The 20874-nt window shown below is 37.7% G+C and overlaps 1 protein-coding gene across 1 annotated transcript; it reads left to right on the top strand.

Annotated features, from left to right (window-relative positions):
• Positions 1–3366: 3366 nt before the first annotated feature.
• On the top strand, positions 3367–16765 carry mpzl3 (myelin protein zero-like 3). Its single transcript, XM_077542155.1, has 6 exons — positions 3367–3630; positions 4251–4417; positions 13596–13809; positions 14217–14373; positions 14639–14708; positions 15992–16765. Exons 1-6 carry the CDS (start codon positions 3546–3548, stop codon positions 16064–16066), a joined length of 768 nt encoding a protein of 255 aa, XP_077398281.1. The 5' UTR covers positions 3367–3545; the 3' UTR covers positions 16067–16765.
• The last annotated feature ends 4109 nt before the right edge of the window (positions 16766–20874 follow it).

Raw genomic sequence — 20874 nt, 5'->3', positions numbered from 1 at the left:
TTAAATTGTATTTTCTGCATGGCCCCACCTGTTTTCCTAATGATGACAAGTCAGTTGTCAGTGAGAAAATGGAATAGCGCCATCATCAGGACTGCCTTTCCCAGCTTAAATAATCACAAAGTTCTGATTCAAGAAGTACATCCGCTACTCTTACTCCCTCCAATGTGGTCTGCATTCCACACCTTAGGATGGGTTGCACCTGGCACCGATATGTCTAAATTCCATTTGCTCACTTTGTGTGCGAGCACAGGCAAACTCACAAAAGCTTGGGCTTGCCGTGTTAGACTGTGAGGGAAATCAGTAATCACCCAGGAAGGAATTTCCAAATGTAACACACAAACAACCTCACAAACAAAAGAGGGCCATTTATTTTTAATATATACTTTAATAAAGATTGACTTATTTGCTTGAATGTGTAGTAGGATTTTTCCACTGTTGAGTAATGCAGCCATACTTGTTTGTGAGAAATATTTCAATCTTGTTTCACTGAGGTCAGGTCACTCATCAACTATTCTTGTCCAAACAGTATCAGAGTCCATAGAAACTGTTGAAAAGGTCTTTCATTTGGGAACATGTACATCATCTAGCCAAAAGAAAAAAAATGAAACCCCTTTTTTGTCTGCTACATTATTAACTGAAGTGGTCTCTCGCTCTTTGATAGCATTTGCAAAGCAAAATACCTGAAAGGAGAAAGACTTTTGTTTTGCGACAGAGAAGATTTTAACTGAAACTGACACCGTCCTGATACAGTACACAGACACAGAGCCCCTGTGCTCACACACAGAATACATTGCAGCACAATGCAGTGCTGGTTGTGTAAGAGGCAAAAGGATTCATTCACAGGAGATGAGTCTAAACGTCCTTCTTTATAGCAAACTAGACAGATCCTGCAGAGAAGTAGCACTGAACAGTACCCTCTGCTACATCCATCCATCCATCCATCCATCCATTTAATCGGTCAAATAATTATCAGCTAGGTTTAAAGGGGAAGTCAACCTTAAATGTTTCTTGACTATAATATGTTATATGTGACCTCACTATTCTAAATATGACATTCTGTTTAATATTACATTTGTGGAATATGAGCTATGCAGCAAAATCCAGCTGTTTTTAACCATCGCAGAGGGTGGCCATTTTGTCACTTGCTGTTGACTGAAGTTTGACATCACAGTTGCTCAGGCAACGACCAATTACAGCTCACCTGTTTTCAGAAGCTGAACTGTGATTGGTTGTTACCTGAGACCTGAGCAACTGTGATGTCATTTTCACTCGACAACAAGTGGCAAAATGGCCGCCTTCTGATATTGATAAAAACTGTTGGATTTTGCTGCTTAACTCATATTATACGCACATAATATTAACCAGAATACTGTACTGTATTTAAACTAGCAAGGCTGCATTGAACATATTATAGTCAAGATTTTTCTTTTTTTTGGTTGGGGCGTTGAGTTCTTGAATTGCCAGCAAGTCACAAGGTAATTGTGAATGGGGTATTCTGCTATATGAATCACTATTCTAACATATACACTTTCAATTCAATCTTCTGTGCCACTGTGCTAACAACTATGCATGTGCTGCTATTTTATTTCAGCTATACAAAAGTGTATCGACCATCATCATTTGATGTGTTATGATTATAAAATGCACTAACTGCAACATGACAACAACTTAGTGTCAGACGACAACTAGCAGATTTGGTGACAAATGAAACGCAGCTAATAGAGACATAAAAACACTTAAAAAATAAAAAAAATAAAAAAAATAACACTTCCACAAACATAAGGGAAGATAAACCCAAAACAAATACTTATACCCATTAGAGACAATTACAGCATTAAAGACAGGAGATTGGATTCCAGGATAGCTTAACGGGTCCACAAATAGCAGGCAGGCTAGTCCCAGCAGGGCATTCGATGTTTGGCTGGAATGGGAGATAAGGGAACAAATCGGGCCTCAGTGGGATCATAGATGATAATAAAAGACTCTGAAACCACTAATGGACAGTTTGTACAAATAAACCATAAATGCACAGTGCTATAACTGTACCTTGTTCACAAACTAAATTAACTGTTATGTTTCAATCCATCAAAGTAAGAAACAGCCCTACATATGTATTAACTAGTTTGGTGGTACTGTGCAAAAGCAACCACATGCTTTGTTGTTTTAAATTACATTTTCTCACAATCACTTTGACACTTACTCGATGTAGTCTTTTTTTTTTTCTTTTTTTTTTTTAAAGTTACATTGTAAAAATGGTAATGTGAATGTGTAATTAATTTCCAAAGCGCCATTACAACTTTTATGTCACACACTCCATGGTTTGGAAATAAATGTAAATAGCTGGACTAGAAATTACATAAACTGGGGTTCACTTTTATTTTGGGTTAAGAGAGGCAGGTTTCTATTCAGATTAATTGAAAATACAGAAATATTTTATTTGTTTATTTATTTTTAAATTCTTGTTTCCTGTCAGTCAACTCTCCTTCGAATCGTCATCACTTTCCTCAACCTCCAGTGTGAGGGACAGTCACTATAAGTAGTTAATATATTTGGAATGTTTTTCTTCTTCTGATTGTTGACATTAATTAAAACAAAATAAAACAAAATGTGTTCCAGAACCAACGTCTGCCTGAGAGATTAGAGGTTCTACCTCAGGTATGTATAGAGCTTGTTTGTTTTCTGCTCTTTCCTGGGTTTTGTCAGGCCACTTCGACTTCCTCACACAATCTAAAAACATTGATGCTCAGTTCATTGAAGACTTTATATTGTCCTTAGATATGAATGATTGTTTTTCAGTGTACAAAGGAACAAAGTAAAGCAACATCCCAAATTCAAAACTCAACTTAGGTGGATTTGCTAATTTCTCTCCACTGTGCTGTCCACTTTTAAACGATAATGGAATATGTGGAGACTGTTTTATTTAATTTTTGTTAAGAAATATGAATGAGAACAGTGACTGTCGGGATCATTTAATTATTTGACGAGCTGACCAACACTAATCGCTGTCCATACAATCCCAGCAGGGCCTTTGCAACAGTGGCCTCTAGTGTAGCAATTGGTAAAATGGATATTTGCAGTTGAAAACAAAAATTTCAAGACTATTTTAAAGCCAAAGAATAAATCTCTCTCCCTCGCTTTTTATTTTTTATTTTTTTAAACACATTTATTTTAATAATGCATATTGGCACCCCTTCTCTTGATTGACATCATGGCAGCAATTATGTTACATCATTAATGTTGAAAATGGGGGTATCCCCCCATCACGATCAGCAGTAAGGTAATTATTACACACGCACATACGGATGAGTAAAGATTAATATCTACTACTAGGTATTCGCCATGTCATGCAACTATTTTATTGTCCATGTTGATCCATCAAGCAGCACTTCCTGATTCACCTGTTTGTCAGGTACTTCACTTCGCTGCGCAACGGAGGCTTGAGTCACGCCGAACGAGACAATGGAAGGACTTTTTCCGACGCTTTGACGCAGTTCTTTTTCTTTTTTTTTTTGTAAAGTACATTTTGTGTCCCCCCCTACAAGTGGATGTTTCTTCCTAAAATGCATCGACAGTGCCACCGGACTAGTTTACTCGGATACGTGCTGCTGTTCCATTTGCTGTTTTTTCTCGGTGAGTAAACAGGCCATAGTTCGGCTTTCATGTTCATTCACAAGCGTTTCATCCTGGAGTATCGATTTCATTTGAAACAACGGTGGTAAAATGTCTAAGATAGTTTCACGGGTGTAGTTTGTAGCCTACATTACTTTTATAATGCACGACATTCTTTCTATGGCTATATCCCCACTTTTGTTACTTAACAAAACAACTGTGTTGTTTGTTTGTGCTGTATGATCGATCTTTATTTTCCCATAAAACGTGTTCATGCTTGTACTGTATTTGAAGGCACATCAGGTGGGTGTCAACAGGCTACGATAGTGAACCTAAATGCCCCACTGCCTCATGTAAATTAAGTCTCGTCACAATTGCGACATCATTCAGGGGTCTATTTACACATTTTAACGAATCATTTCCTAATAGTTATGGAATATTTCACAATATTTGTCCCATTTTGATTTCACCATTTTACTTACTCATACTTACTTGGCATCGAATCAGACTCAAATAAACTTTTACATATTATCTGGGTGTTGCTATTATAACTATGCAAAACAATCAAACACACGTGGACAAACTCTCCCTTTTGTTTTGCCCCACCCAACATGTTCTTTTTGTGCTCTTCTTCTTTGCAGCTCCTCCACTAGTCTCCTCCATCATAGTGAGTTCTCCGGCAGAGATCCATGCATCCAAAGGAGACACCGTCACACTGTCCTGCACTTTCACTTCCACCAGTCGACCCACTAGCAAGATGACAATCGATTGGTCCTACAGACCCCAGACTGGGGGGCCACCACAGGCAGTGAGTGAACATCTTGTGTGCTGCACCATACTAAAATCATACAAGAATATTAAAATAGTGGTAGGTGGGACTTGATGAAGTATATCTAATTGTCTAAATATCTTAATGTATGTTTAATTAAAACAAAAAATAGAAAATTACATTGTGTGGACTTAAGCAGTGGTTCTTCTGTCACGTAGTCCTGTAGGTGCCCGTTTCATGTGTTTAATTGTTGGCTGTTGAGAATAAAATGACTTGGAGATTGGGATGTCCAGTCATAAAGTCTGCTTGAACTGCACTAGCTCACTGTCGGGGTGATTGAAGTTCCTGGATGAGGCAAACTAGGCAAACCCAATCTGCAGCAGGGTATGGCAGCACATGTACAACTACATTAGAAGCAGTTTCAGAGAACGTCTTTCTTGAAAAAGCAGACAATGAATTGAAAGGAATAAAATCAGCGCTGGGCACTTTCATTAATCGCGAATGCCCATCGATGACGATGCCCACCTTTCGGCATATTCGAGGAGTGCTTTATGACGCTAAGGCTCGCAAAAATACACGGAATGAGAGGGACCGTGTGTACTCACCTCAGTCGACGGATGTAAATGTGCTCAGTTGGTGCTCGGTTCATGTATTTTTCCGGGGCTTTGTGTCATTGTGCACTTCCCGCAAGGTGAACTTCCTCAAAGACGGGAATTGACGATCAATGGAAGTGCAAGGCCCTGAATTAAAAAAAGTATACATAAAAAAATACATCAATGAAAAAAAATAATAAAAGAATAGAATGATTTTTGCTGAGCATGTAAAATTGGAATAGTATTTATTCCAACTCTACCTAAGTGTTTGTGTATCTGACATTTATAGAGCACTTCTCACCTCAAAACTAATTATTTTGTAATACGTGCAGGTGTTTCCAGATGGAAGGTCACAGCTTACTAAAACTTGTCACACAGGATTTGAGCTTTCTGAGCTCTCGGCATTCTGCTTTACATCTATATCCGCATTCTTTTTCCACTCACGTGTTTTATGTGTTCTATTCATAGTACTATTCACTAAATTGTCTCTGATTGTTTTTACCTTTGGCCAAAGGCAGTCGCTCTGAAACTGGTGCTACTTGGTGATAACGGGAAATCAAACAATGACTTCACCTGTGTGTGTACTTGGCTGTGCTAAGGGTGACACATGACTGAAAGTAAACACGTTAGCTCCCAAACAAGTTTCTCTATCAAAAGCCAAAAGCCAGGCAAAAGCCAACGTGTTTTTTTTAATTTTTATTTTTATTTTTTTATTTATACAGTGACAGTGTTTCCTAATTTTTAAATATCATCAATTTCGATCAGTGCATGCGCATCATCTGTATCAGTCATACTCAATACCATTTCAGCCCAGCCTCCGTGTATTTCAGAGGCTTCCCTGGCAATCTTATGTGAACAGCTACCTAAATTCCTTTCCTCCATGGTGGTATTGTGGTCTTCCAAATTGCCATCCATGTTTCCATTCCAAGCCATAACAGCACTCAATCCTCTAACCGTGCTCAATCAGGCTTGAGCTTCATTGACCAGTCCACTAAAAACCACCACATAATTTAAGGAGTTCCATTTGGGCTTGAAGAGAGCCATCAAATGTGGTTCTGAGTAATTGCATTTGGACCACTAGAATACATACTGTGGTAGTTGCAACCCTATATGCCATCATTTCCTATAGGAGCACTCAGAGTGAAGTGAAGGCTAATGTTTTGTGGCTCCTTCTAAAGTGGAGCACTGTTGGTTTAGTCATTAAAAGAGAAAGTTGTCTGATCTCAAAGTGCGCAGGAAGATGACAAGGAACAGCCGAGGTATTGATATGTTAGCATGCGCAATGCGCATGCATGTGTGTCTCAACATGTCATGACCGAGCAAAGCTCTAAAGCTATTGCAAAAAGGTGCTACACCCAATCCAACTATTTTATTACAATTTATCACAGAATGTGTAACAGTCTGATATTGTCTGGGGATGGAACCAGGTCGGAATGTTTCCAATTTCTATTTTCCAGCCACTATTTACTCTCCATCCAATTTCATTAGCTGTTTTGGCAGGTTTATATGTCTGAGTGTCGCTGGTCGTATATCACAATGGGCCCGACTATGAATACGCATATGAAAAGCTCCATCATAAATACAATTATTCAGCCAAAGCAATCACAATTGCCACACTGCTTCAGTGGCCTGCATAGTTAACTTGGTCCCCAATGAGAATTAATGTGATAGATGGCAGAAGGAGGGATGTTGTTCAATTACAAAACAGTGAAAGCTCATTGTGAAATCGAGCAGTAACCTTTTGAATTGTACTTTAAAGTACCGGTAACTGTGACGATTGGGAATTATTTTAAATTGATCTTTGTCATACATTAGTCATCTGTAGTCTTTTGGCACAGTTTTCTTTCTGTACTTTTTATTTAAATACACAGTAAAATGTATTCATACGATGGATCTATATTTGCATTGTAAAAACTGGTGAATGTTGATTTTTCATGCCGTTGCAAGTCTAGTTTGCCGACAGCTCTGCATCATGCTGGGCTTTCCGGGGTACCGAGAGCATTTCTTTCGACAAGCTCCAGGTGCACCTGACAATTTGGTGGCTGAAAGTAGACTCAGCTTTATGTCTGCTGGAACCATGTCTAATTATTGGTGCAGGTAGTGTAATGCGATTTTGCTGAATTTGATCGAGGTGAAGGCAGACAGATTCTGTGCTCTGTGGACGTGTGGTGGATGTCACCCTGGGGGGGATTCACACGGACACACATTATCGAGGTCGAAGGTCGTCTCCAAGTGCCCGCTTTACAGCAGTGATCTGTGGTCGCCCTGGCCAGTTTTACATCATCCGTCCATAGAGGTCTGCTTGCAGCTCCTCATAAACATACTTTTAAGTGTTTCAACCTACAGAAGGACTTTCTGCCTCTCGCATGCCAATTTTAAAGGGAATGGGAAGCGCTGCTTCGATAAGCTGTGACTGCATTTGGTTGTATTCAGTCCAACAATGCCACAAATAGTTCATTCTAACTGGGCTGCATGCCTCTGTGAAAATACCAACACTAGGTTTAACCTGCCCCTCCGCACAGTAAGATAGCAGTTCATGGCACAGATAGAGAGATTGATATGTTAAATGATCAGCTACAAAAAGGATAAATAACAGACCAGCGTGGCACCATGCCAACAGTCTATAAAACGGTTGTAAAAGGATAAGACTTTATAAGTGTCATTACTTGTTAAGACCGCTGTTTGCATTTGATTTCTTCCTCTGAACTTTTACAGGTGTCATATAAACTGTTGACATTGCTGACATTATACCCAGTCCAGATTGGTCTGTTAAAAAGAAGAGATTAAAAAAATTGACAGGGCACATGTTTGTGCACAGCTTAGATCCATGCTGCAACCATTAAATAATCATCTGTGGTAAAGATAACCATGTTTTTATGTAATCTTATGAAGTAGTGTAGCACATTTAATGGTGTTGGCATATTTAGAAGTTACAGAGTTAGGGAATAGGAGGCATGTTGTGTACTTCTTACTGTAGAATATTAACACCATAATGATTATTTTGATATGTATACTGCTGCACTAAACACTGAATTTTTAATGTTAAAAATCTACTTTGGTGGTAGGCTTGCTTGTGCTCACAAATAAATAAATACATTTTAAATGTTACCACTGTGAACACAACCAAAAATTAATTAATTGTGTACACACCCTTAACTTAAAATGAGTGACATAAAACGTGCATACTAACTACTATGTTTATCTCTGATTATTTCTATTTTGCTTCTTTTACATGTAATGATGGTGAAGGCATCTGGATTGTTATTAGCACAAAGTTTCCGTCATGCTTTGCAGCTCTCTTTGTGAATAGCTGTAGAGAAGCAAAGTAGACGTTGCTCTTTGTGTGTGACTGGGCTTGACTTGTGACCTATAGCAGCTCTTGAATGAGTGAGCAACCGGTTACTGCTCGTGGGAATAAAGTGACTGAGGCGCATCAGTGATTGTGTCGTTCTCTAACTACATATGAGTGTTACTATTGACTGAAGCATATTGTAATACGCAGACAGCACAGCTCTTTGAAATGTTTACCTATTGTGTAGTAGCAAGTTCTCACACTTCAGTATTTTTTTTTTGTGTGTGTGTTGGTATCACAAAAAAACACTAAAAAGAAAAAGCTAGAAACTTGAGTTAATCCTTCAAATCAGTGGTTCTTAATCCGAGTTCGATCGAACCCCAGGGGTTCGGTGAGTCAGTGTCAGATGTTCGGTGGAGGTCAAGACACACGTCCGACTCAAATAATTCATGATGATACTCCCTATCACTGGCTGCAGGTGATCATGCAACATTGCATACTGTGCTGCAGGGAAATTGGTGTGCTCAGTAGTCGACTTGTGGCTGTTGTGATGATACTTTGTGTGATTTGTTGATCATTGTAATTTCTTCATACTATGTTGAGCAAAACAAAAAGAAAACAAAAAAAGTGGTCTGACTAATATGTGTGCAACATGTATAACGGAATGCATGGCATTCCACAGGGTTCAATTCTGGGGCCTCTGCTGTTTTCATTGTGTCTGCTGTCATGGGGTTCCATCTTAAAACTAACTTCTTTTTTTTTTTTAGTGCGCTATAAATATAGAATTGAGTGATGGGAGTCAGTGTCCTAACTGCATAATTTGTGATGCCAAATTGAGCAATTCTAATCCAGCACAACTAACTACAGTATCTAGCAAAACTAAAGGAGCACTTTCTTAAGCTGCATGGGGATGGGGAATACAACACTTTCTGAAGTCAAGGTGAAGTGAACCAGACCCCCCCCCCCCCAAAAAAAAACAAAAAACAAAAAAAAACGCCTACTCCCCTTGTTCTTTTGTTCACCAGTAAATCCTATTCACATTATTCCCGTATGCCCTGTGAGCCTTTGCGTGAATTATGCCCCTGACTTCTGGAATGAATCGAAACTGATGTTTTGTTTGCATGGAAACTGTTTGTGCGGGTCCACTTTCTATGACAGTGGCAGACTTTACCAATGGAGGGGGGGGGGGGGGTTGGGGGCAGTTGATGCAGCTTCAACTTTGTGCTAATGTAGTAGGATGACATAAAAAGGCCAGAGACAACATACAGTAGCATGTTTACTTTAGGAACTCTGATGCTTAAAACGTGAGACAATGAGCAATCTCTGAAGCTCTGAGGCGTGCCAGTACCTACGCAATAAAAAAGTAGGTTGTGTTTTGTTAAGAGGTTGGACAGTGCATGCATTCTTTTTTAGGAGGAGCCAGGCAAACCCACTCCTTCCCACTGCACGTTACAGGACTCTACGTTAAGCCTATGTTAAACCAAATTATGGTGGCCCCGCCAGAACCAACAGTATATCACTGGCTTGGTTCGATACCACACTTATCATATTGATCAATTTAATATTTATTTATTTATTTATTTATTTATTTATTTATTTATTTTTACTAATTATTCACCAATAAGACAACTATAATAAGTGAAAAAAGCCTATAGTAATAAAAAAAGATAACTCAAAAATATTGTTTATTAGATATTAAAAGTGTTGATTTCATCACATTTATTTATGAAACGTGGAAGGCCATTAGTATTTTCAATTCTGTGTCCAAACTATATGGACACCATGTGGAATACACAATAAAATTAATTTCAAAAACTAAAAACGTCAATAAAATGAAAGAAAAATATCTAGTAGCCATAAAAAGTCACATTCAAAATATGTGGCTCTATAAGCTCTTTTCATGGCAAGTATATGGAGGAACATTCCCAGATGTTTATGAATACAATATCTGATATATAATATATATACATGAATTGCACAGCGCTGTACGGTTACGAATGTGTTACGTTGACCTATTTTGCATATCTGTGGTTCCCAGAACACATCAAGGCGTATTAATACTGTAACGAACCAGGTTTTGTTGTGTTGTTTTCCTGTTAGTGCATGTTCTATTTGACGTTCTTGTTTCCGATTGTTTGTGAACGTATCGGGGGACTTAGGGAGAGTCAATGTTAGTTGTTTTTTTTCTAGCATTGCTGTCTTCAGCTCGCTATTATTTTCTTTTGTGCAGCTACAGTAGCTGTTTGTGTGTCTCAAATAAAGGTGCGATCACCAATTAACATCTAATGGTAATATCCTGGAGCGACATTACAATACGTTGGCCTTAGAACTTAGTTTTCAATGCTGGCCTGTTTGAACCACCATTGGTGAACTTCAAGTGGCCCAACATAGCCACGTGGTGACCCCAGGCCATTGGGCCACCGTTAATGTCGACCCCTGTGTTAACTACATTATTGGCTGGAGCAGTCTAACGCTTGATGTGAACAAGCTACATGCCACTTAATGTCATAAACAAACGAGCATCTGTGTCAACTTCAAATGCTGCAGACTTCTCCAAAGACGTTTACTGTCCATATTACAAAGAAATATTGCTAGAGGATTACTAAAGTCTCCCATACACATTGAAATCATACTTCCAACTGTGCCTGAAATCACTTTACCAACTGTGCCACCGAGCAGTATAAGACACTTGGTAATGATGATAAGTTATATGTATGGAAGTGGGCATGGAAAGTGATACTTGGAAAAAGTTCAATGTCTGTCCCATTGAAAATGAATGGGGAAAGGTTGATATTACAAGTTAAATTGTGAAAATATTGTAAGTAATCTGGAATCAGACGATATATATACCCCGGGAGGTGTGAATATTTTAAGCTAATTGAAATTTGAACTGTGTAAATTGGAAGTATTATGTGGGAGTTGTTACGCAGCAAAAAAGTGTGGAGAATAAAAATCACAATAACATATGTGGGAATGCTTCATTCCCACAATTAGTTGAATTTAGAATTGGACGTCAGAGTTACAGGCTCCACTGTAACCCTGTGACTATACCAATGATAACAATACGCAATCAGTGGCGACCTACATAGCTCGGAATGCAGCATGCTCATTATGTAGACGTTTCGGAGTGCATCGTCTCTACAGCCATCTTGTAAATTGGAGTGATAACTCAAAGCTTTCTTGTTTCTACATTCTCCTTTATTACATCAGTTTATGAAATTAGTCCTTCAGATACATGGCGTCTATTTGTAGGCTTAATACAATCTTTTTAACATATGTCCTTTGGTGTATCTAATTTTTTGAACATTGCCTTTGCAATTGTTTGAGTACTTGTGTGGCATCCTGGCAGCTGATGACGTTCACTATTCCGCCATTGGTTTCCAGTAGCTAATATCCACTAGACATCCTTCTGACGTTTTAGCATTCTTTTAGTGAAATGTAAGGCAAAGTTGAAAAAATCAATAAAATTCTGTCTTATCAGCTAGGGTTGCTTGAATACGAAGAAAATATTATTCATGATTAATTTGGTAATAATTGCAATTATGATTAGGACAATCAGTTTGTTTTTTTTGGTACAAAACATGAACATGTTTAAACATGAAATAAAAAAAAAACAATTTCTTTTAAATGCTATAATTATGCAAGTTTTTATTGTGGTGATTATGTCCCCATACACATTTTACTTCTATAGGTGATCAGATTTGTGTCCATGTTTCTGAACGTTGGTCTCTTAGCTCAGCTTGTCTCAGCACCATCTGTCTCACCACCCGCTGCCTGACACTTTTCTTTACATGAAAATTATGACATTCATTTAGAACAGGGGTGTCCACACTTTTTCCTCTGAGGTCCACATACAGAAAAATAGAAAGCTGCAAGGGCCACTTTGATTATTATTTTTTGTTATTTATTAACACATTCATTGCCAGACCAGCAAAAAAATGCATCATTTGACGCCTTTTTCCGTCAATGGCAGTGAATGAGTTAAACATGGTAAAAATCAATGAAGCAATTATAAATTGTTGATATAATATACAGTTACTTATTGAAAACTTCTAACAGCCACAAGGCAAATAGTGACCCCTGTGTGCCACTATAATAGATATGCCTCTCCACTGAGCAGCAGCTGATCCCAACTTGACATTCTGAACAATCGGTTGTCAACTGACCACACTTAACAACCATTAATGTGATGTTTTCACATTTTTGTTTCATTAATAATTAACCATTAATTAATGTGATTGTATTCACAAATTGGACGTTGACACTAAGAAACAAGTGGATGAAACAATTTTTTATTTCTGGAACAGAATTATTAGCTGCAAATTTTTGTCTTTGCGTAGCTATAAATGTTTAATCCACCCTTGAAAAATTATTTTTATTATTTGCCGAGGGCCGCCAAAAAAATGTATGGCGGGCCGCAAATGGCCCCCGGGCCGTAGTTTGGACACCACTAATTTTGAATCTCTTTAAATCTTTCTTTCTGATTCAGTCGCATATGATTGTTGGTTGGTTTGTGTGATGTCTCGCCTTCAGTATTTGAAAGGTCGGCATTGATTTAGCTATTATTCCAAGTAAGCTTGCAGTAAATGGTATGCTGCAAGCTTCCTTTTAATTTTTTAACTGCAATTTGAGATTTGCTTTAAAGCTTTATAAATAATAAAGTGTGTATGCTGTTATGCCAAAACCAAGTTTCCGACAAATCTGAGTCAGATTGACCATTTGATCGCAACTTCCCATTGAACATTTTCAGACACTTATCTCTGTCTCAGAGGAAATCCTACCAAGAAATTCTGGATCTACATGAAACTTTATCTCCTTTTAGCTATTCAATATTCGCCATTTGTCCATTGATTTCCTAGGTGACATATGTTTATTTATCTTGGTAGAGGTCTGAGTGCTCTTGTTGAAAAAGAATACACTGTGGTGAATACAAATCAATGGCACAAACGTGTTTTTCTTCGCAAGCAGATGTGGTATCGTAAACTTACTGTGCAGGGGCTTCTAGATTTCAGGAGTTCTATTCCCACATCACTGACCTAAGCCAAGTTTCTACATCGGTCGGAATAAACACTTTAGGCCTTAAGTATAGAATCCTCTAGTTCCCTTTGATTCTGTCTGGCTGCACCTTTATCAATTGCACCAAAATGACCCGTGCCACAACTTAGACCTGCTTTCATCTGGTCTAAAGTTGAGTCTACTTCAGCTACTAAATTGTCAGGTGCGACGGGGGCGTGCCAAAGAAAATGCTCCGAATGAATTGGAATTGAATTTACTGCTCTTGCCCACACCCCTCGCATCAAATAATGTTTGCCTCCTTTTCTGCTTTCCTCAGTTCTTCCACTTCTCCTCTCGTGCCTTCCCACCGCTGGAGGGCCAATTCAGCGGGCGTATTCAGTGGCGAGGAAGCCCAGCAAAGGGGGAAGCCTCCATCGCTCTGATTAATTCAACACTGAAGGATAATGGAACGTACACATGCTCAGTCAGAAATCCCCCAGATGTCCACGGCAACCCAAACTCACAGACAGTTCTCACTGTCACGCCAAAGGGTAAGTTGCTTCACATACAGTACAGGACCGGCTTCAAATCATAACCAAACAGAGAGTTTATATTTCACACTCTATTGCAGGTGTCAATTGTCATTTAATTCACAAGAACATGAAGGTGACTGTATTTGCAGAAATGTACTTGAATGCAACCTATAATTTCCTTTGCCAACATGTATTTATTTAGTGCAGCTGACTCATGAATTCTTGTCTTTTGTACATTGACTCATACTGTCAGCCTGCACACTGGAATACAAAAGTTTATAATTTAGTATGATAATTTGTATCCAAGTTGTGCATAGTTGCAGATCACTGTGTGGAGGAGGTGCGAAGAGGGTGTTTACTCCTAAACAGCTTGTTGATGCTGCATGTATTGAAGTGCCTCAAATTCTCTTCTTCCTCCTCCTCAGTACCCAGCATTCGCTTCTCGGATATTGCAGTCCTCCTCTTTTTCGTCCTCATCCCTTCCACTATCATCGCCCTCGTTCTGATTGGTCAAATGCTGTGCCCCGAGAGAGAGCGCGGCCAATCCAAGGGCTACAGATCAGCCATAGAGGTCGCAGATGGGTGAGTAGATTTGTTCAACCAATCACTGAAGTGAGTCCCTTGGGGTTTATCCGGCCTCTGCTTAGTATAGGTTCACCTCTGAATTGCTTATTTTCACAAAGGTTAAAGAATAATTAAGTTTGAGGTCAGGATGGTACTTGGGCCAAAATTCCTTGATGATAAACCTGGCAAATGAATTATTCATTTAACTGCTTATTTGTCCTACTCTTATGTATTCATTTCAGAGGTTGTTTACTGTTTTCGTTTTCTCTTCTATGTTCATCAGAGAGGAATATGAGAACGACCGAAAGGAGGGCATAATGAAGGGTGCCACATGCTGTGACCTAGCGATGACGGTACAGTGAAGTACATACTCTTCCGTTGTGCATAAATCAGTGGTTCTTAACCAGGGTTCGATCGAACCTCGGGGCTTTGTTGAGTCAGTCTCAGGGTGGAGGTCAAGACAAACCGATTCATATGGCATGCTCTGTTTGGCCATCATAGGCTGCGACATACACTGCTACATTGTTTGGCCTATCTGTGTTGCAGAGTATTTGCTGTGCTCAGTAGTCGATTGTTGTGATGGTGCGTCGTGTTATTTTTTCATTATTGTAATCTTTCATACTAACTATGTTGTGCAAAAAAAGAAAGCGGAATATGTCCTATATGAATTCACATGCATAACAGAATGTATGGTGTGCCACAAGGTTAAATTCTGGGGCCTCTGCTGTTTTCATTGTATCTGTTGCACTTGAGTCCCATCTAAAGAAAAACAGCAGTGTTTGTTTTGTAGTGCTCCTAACTGCATGAATTGCAATGCCAAGTTGAGCAATTTTAGACCAGTACAACGAGCTATCGTGTTTGGTGAATGCACATGGGAATTTGGTGGGCTTGAGTACCTCCAACAAGGTTAAAAACCACTGTGCAAAATTCTTACTGCTAAATAAACTTAAAGGGGTAGTCAACCTTAAACATTTCTTGACAATAATATGTTATATGTATCCCCCCCCCCAAGTCTAAACATGCCATCCTGATTAATATTACATTTGTGGAATATGAGTTATGCAACAAAAGCCAGACGTTTTTATCCATCTCAAGGGGCGGCCATTTTCCACTTGCTGGCGATTGAAAATGACATCACAGTTGCTCAGGCAATAACCAATCACAGCTCCTTTGAATGTTTTTGACTGCATGATTTTGTTTTTGTCTGTTCATTGATTGTTGTTGGTTATTGTTGTTGACATTGTGATTTTGTGATTTGAAGTTTTGTTTGTTTTAAATTGTCAATAAAGGAAAAAAAACTAAACATCACAGCTCCTGTTTTCTAAAGCTGAGCTGTGATTGGTTGTTACCTGAGCAACTGTGATGACATTTTCACTCAACAGCAGGTGGCAAAATGGTCGTCTTCTGATAAAAACTGCTGGATTCTGCCTAACTACAGGTAATTTATTTAGACTAGTGGGGCTGCATAGAACATGTTAATGTAAAAAAAAAAAAAAGAATTGGGTTGACTTCATCTTTAAGGGTGCATGCGAAACATATCGGTTTCACAGGCTAGATTTTCAATACTCTGCTGGATGACAACTTTCTCCTGTTATTTGATCTTCATGTCTTGTTTTCTCATTGTGTGTGTGTCCAGGACTCTGAGAGTGAGTACGAATACCACATGAAACAGAACACGCCTGCTCAAGACTACGCTGAGTCTCAGTGCTAGAGTCCCCCGGCTTGCTCACTTGTAGGTGTATGTTAAGACCTGCCGGTGCCTTTCACGGGGTTTGTTTGTACTGAATGGAAATCAATGGTGAATTAATGTACGTGTCAACCTCTCAGCAGGTCACTTAGGTAAAAGAGGTGAATGTGATGTTGTGAAGGAGATGTATTTTGTCTAATTTATTGCCTGTATCATAGCTGCTGATGTCTTATTTACTAGACTTGCACTTTTGTGTCAAATCACATTGGTAGTGAAATAAAGACTTTTTTTCAATGTCACTTAAAATTATTATTACTGTACATAATTTGTATATACAGTACAGGATATCACTTTGATTTTGTGGATTTTTTTTTGTTTGATGCAGATATCCTGGTTAGATTTATATTTTAAAAACTTTTGCTACAGTACATTTTTAATGAGCACATTATTTTCACTTAATGAAGAAACGAGCCTGGTGCCTTGTCAGAAGAGATAATGAGGACAATCTATGCCTCGTCAGTCTGTTTGTAAAGCTAACAGCATGCAGCAGCTGCAGTTTCCCCTTTTTTCTGTTTGTTCTGTTGAACTATTCATGAATGGAATCTCTTTCAATATTCATGGTGAGGATTCCTTTAAAAACTCTCAAGGACAGGCTAAAGTTGTATGACGTGAGTATGAATAAGACCCAATAAAACTAGAGAAAAAAAAAACATGTAAAAAGCATTGAGTCCTCATTCTGTCTGATTTATTTTCACTTTCTTATTCAGCTCGTTATCAACCCCCAAGCGTTTAATAATTCACACACTGCCATGCGGTAATAATTATCATTCCTACTTCATCTGAACTACCATGGCAACAGCTTACTCATGCTGGGCAGAAACAATATTTAGGAAAATAATTGAATAAAAATATTTCATTGTGTGTGTAGCTGATTCCACTTAGGACGTAATACATTTGTGTCACAATATGATGGCAGAATGGAACATCTCAACTTCCTTAACGACATGTTGCATGTAGAATATTTATGCACGTAGAAATCTTGGCTCAATTTCATGGCCCTAATTGGGAAGATTGGAGCCAAGAAGTGAGAGGTGTATCCCACACTGATCACCTGTTAATCACAGAGGCTCATACACTCTCAAAATCACAACTCAGTAATGGTGTAGGCATGTTGTGTAAATGATCATTTGAAAAGCGAAACAAAGGAAGAGATTTATAGAAATAACACATTGCATATTAGTATTGACCTGTTTCCTAATTATTGTGAGAAATCATTAACATGATCAGTGTTTTCACACAACAAATGTCATTAATTATTAGTAACAACTAGGGCTGTGAACTAAAAAAATCTTTTGAGAATGATTGTGATTATTCAGGTCCACCTAATATATATACATAGATCAAGCAGTCTTAGCCTTGAGTGTTAACAGCCAGTTTTAAGTACTGTGAGGCTTAAAACAAGCATTTCCCACATTTTAAGATGACAACTAACCAACATCAAAGACCCTGAACTGGGGCTTCACAAGATGAATTTTCGTATTTTAAGATTTTGTTGTATAATCTAGAAATAAGATAAATGGAAAAATTAAGTATGAAAACAATCAGACAAAAGTGCAAATTTGGCTTCATTCTATTTACTAAGCTCATTTGTCATATTTCCAATATTCCGATATCCAAATTCAGTGGTCTAGTGGTAGAGTGCCTACCCTCAGACTTGGAGGCTGCGGGTTCAATCCTGGCCTGGGTCATACCTGACCTTGCTCTCGCAAGATGAATTCTCACGGTGTTTATGAGTTCACAAACCCCGGAGCATATCCATCTGGCTATTGCCAGGTTAGGTCATACCAAAGACAATTAAAAATGTAACCTGTTACTTCCCTGCTTGACACTCAGGCAAAGTTATCCAAGAGTAAAAAAAAAAAAAAAAGTACATATGTATTTGAAGAAAATAATTCTATTTATTACAGCTTGGAAAAGTCAATATAACTTTTTTTGTATAAAAATACTATTTTCAAGACTGCTGTGGTTGATATGGGAAAAGTGTTATTTTCTTATTTTTCTAAATCTTACAGGTAAATTTAAGTAAATTTTTCTTCTTCTGTTGACAGATAATTTTGCTTATTTGAAGTAATAATCTTCTTATTTTACTATTTTTTTTCTTAAATTTTCTACTATCCTTTTTGCAGTGAATTGCCCGTTTTGAGGCAGAACTTTTTGTGTCAGCCAATTTATGGGGTCGACTTAGCTGTTTCCCCGAAAATAATAACAAAATAGTAACATATGATTCAAAACAATGTGTTATTTCATAATAAAGTGGTAGCACTTTGCATTAATTAGTAGCAAAGAACTCATTCTCAGCTTCAAATAAGAAACATTTCTTTGTCTCTGTACTTGCAATGCCAATAAAAATATTCTATTCCATCAAATGTACTTGAAAACAAACATATAATTGCTTGATTGATTTTATTATGTTTAATAAATTAACATTTACATTTTTTTAAAGTGGCCCTTGCATCCTTCCATTGTTCTTTTTGTGGCCCTCAAACAAAAATAGTTAGGACACCCCTGATTTAAAGTTTTATGAACCGATCATTGTGTATGTCAGGGGTGTCCAAACGTTTCCATTTGAGGGTCACATACAGAAAATCAGAAGGACGCAAGGGCCACATAATGTTATGAAAAGAAATTTTGTTTAGTCCTAAAAATTGTACAAATAATTTATTTGTGCTTTTGCATATTTAGAAAAATGCTACAGTATATAAACCAATTTATTTGTAATATGGCAGTCGGGTTATTATAGTTTTGAAATTTTTCATTTTAATTTTTATTTTGTTTTGAGTTTTTTTTAATTTATTTAGTTAGTTTAAATTAGCCCTGCGATTGGTTGGCAACCAGTCCAGGGTGTCCCCCGCCTACTGCCCAGAGCCAGCTGAGATAGGCGCCAGCAGCCCCCACGACCCTTGTGAGGAATAAGCGGTCAAGAAAATGGATGGATGGATGGATAGTTTAAATTATTTTTCAGGGTGGTTCTGTTAGTTTTTTTTATTAGTTTTAGTTCTTTGATAAATGCTTAGTTTTAGTTTAGTTAGTTTCAGTATTAGTTATAGTTTTTTTTTTTTTTTTTTTTTAATATGTATTACTCATGCGCAACATTTAAAAAAAAAAACATGGGCGCGACTTCATTATTCCAGTTTATATCAAAATAAATCTACAAAAGTCACATTTAAAATCATCCCCAAAGGCTCATGCATTAAATTAATTAAAAAAGACTAAAACGAAGGACATGTTTGCTATAATTATAGTTTTATTTTAGTTAGTTTTGTAAACCTAAAATGTAGTTTCAGTTAGTTTTCTTTTCTTTTTCTTTTTTTTTAAAGCATCTTCGTTTTAGTTTTATTTCGTTAACGAAATTGTTTTTTGAATTTTAGGTGTTTCGTTAGTTTTAGTTAACTAAAATAACCTTTGATAGTACCTGTGTTTTTCGACACCTTCCCTTCTTACTTTGACCATCTCCAAACATTTTTGTTTTTATTTTATTTGAACTGAGTCAAATGCCATTTTTAGCATATGTCGCGGGCCACTAAGAAAATGGATGACGGGCCACAACTGGCCCCCCGCCCGTAGTTTGGACACCCCTGGTGTAAGTGATCGGTACTGAGTGAACAAATCATGATGATGATGATATGTAAAGTGGAACATAGGACCTTGAAAATTATTGATCCCAATCCTCGCGTAAAATGCAAATTAGCAAGTGTAATGATGATGTGTGATGTTAATAGTGAATTACGGTCGAACAAGTCCTGTCTCAGTGGACTGACTTCTCCTTCAGGCTCAGTCGAATGACAGTGTGAGAGCGGACCTGTGTCAGGTGTAATGTCCTGTCTAGTCCAACGTGATTGAATCAAGGATGGCAGCGAAATTGATGTTGATCTTCTGAGTAATTGTCCTCTGAGTTTAGACGAGCAAACACAGACTCTGTGTGGCACAACCATTTGGAAAGAAATCGACTATATGACAAAGTCATTTGTAGATTTATATTGGTGTACATGATGAAAAATAAGTTATATATTTTTTTGTGGTAATGTCTCAGATCACCCACATATACTGTAACATTCATTCAGTATTAGAATAATTCAATGTTTTTAATGAAGTCAGGACAACAACAAAAGAGGCATATGTAATAATATTGCAATGTACTGTAATACAATTTTAATAGACCCTACCACTCTGCAAGTGATTAGTTTGTGCCTATCCAATTTAATAACTACAGCATGTTATTAATAAAAATGTGTTCCATCCCAACAGCGTGTGAGATGTGCAACACACATTGCTGCATTCATTTCAAACTCATGACAAAAAGTAGGGCGCAAACGAGAAAGCATATACTCACATAAACTGTGAATGTTCTGTTTGCAAATGATGTCAAGAAGCTTTTCTGGGTAAAAATAGAATGCAAAATGGGATTACATTATGAGAAGTTGATGTTCCACTTCAATTTGTTGAATAATAACATTGAATCTTGCATTGAAAATGGATGATTTACATGTTTGTGTTTGGTCAAATCACCATATTACAAACATATCAGATGCATTGTTCATTGGTAAGATTTGCCTTGTATTTGTCTTTGTTAGTATAAATGCAGTCTCTTTGACGTAGGCCAATATTATGGTCTGTGAGATTTCTTCTTAAATGAACTCAAAATGGATTTGATCTGAAGTGATTTTCCATTTACTGATGCGGTAAACACTTCAGAAAATGTCAAGTAGACATGATGAAAATCTTTTCGATGCCTGTCTTAAGATATGGAACAGGGACATTTTCTATGAAAAAAA

Source organism: Festucalex cinctus, chromosome 13 (genome assembly GCF_051991245.1).
Source record: "Festucalex cinctus isolate MCC-2025b chromosome 13, RoL_Fcin_1.0, whole genome shotgun sequence".
In the NCBI taxonomy this organism is placed as follows: Eukaryota; Metazoa; Chordata; class Actinopteri; order Syngnathiformes; family Syngnathidae; genus Festucalex; species Festucalex cinctus.
The sequence above is the reverse complement of the archived record's forward strand: the minus strand, read 5'-3'. Positions and strand labels throughout refer to the sequence as shown.

Excerpts from the sequence above, each read along its gene's own strand:
- mpzl3 (XM_077542155.1), top strand. The coding sequence starts at position 3,546 with ATGTTTCTTCCTAAAATGCATCGACAGTGCCACCGGACTAGTTTACTC. Across the intron at positions 3,631-4,250 it reads CCATTTGCTGTTTTTTCTCG|CTCCTCCACTAGTCTCCTCC; the intron begins GTGAGTAAACAG and ends TCTTCTTTGCAG. Across the intron at positions 14,709-15,991 it reads GCTGTGACCTAGCGATGACG|GACTCTGAGAGTGAGTACGA; the intron begins GTACAGTGAAGT and ends GTGTGTGTCCAG.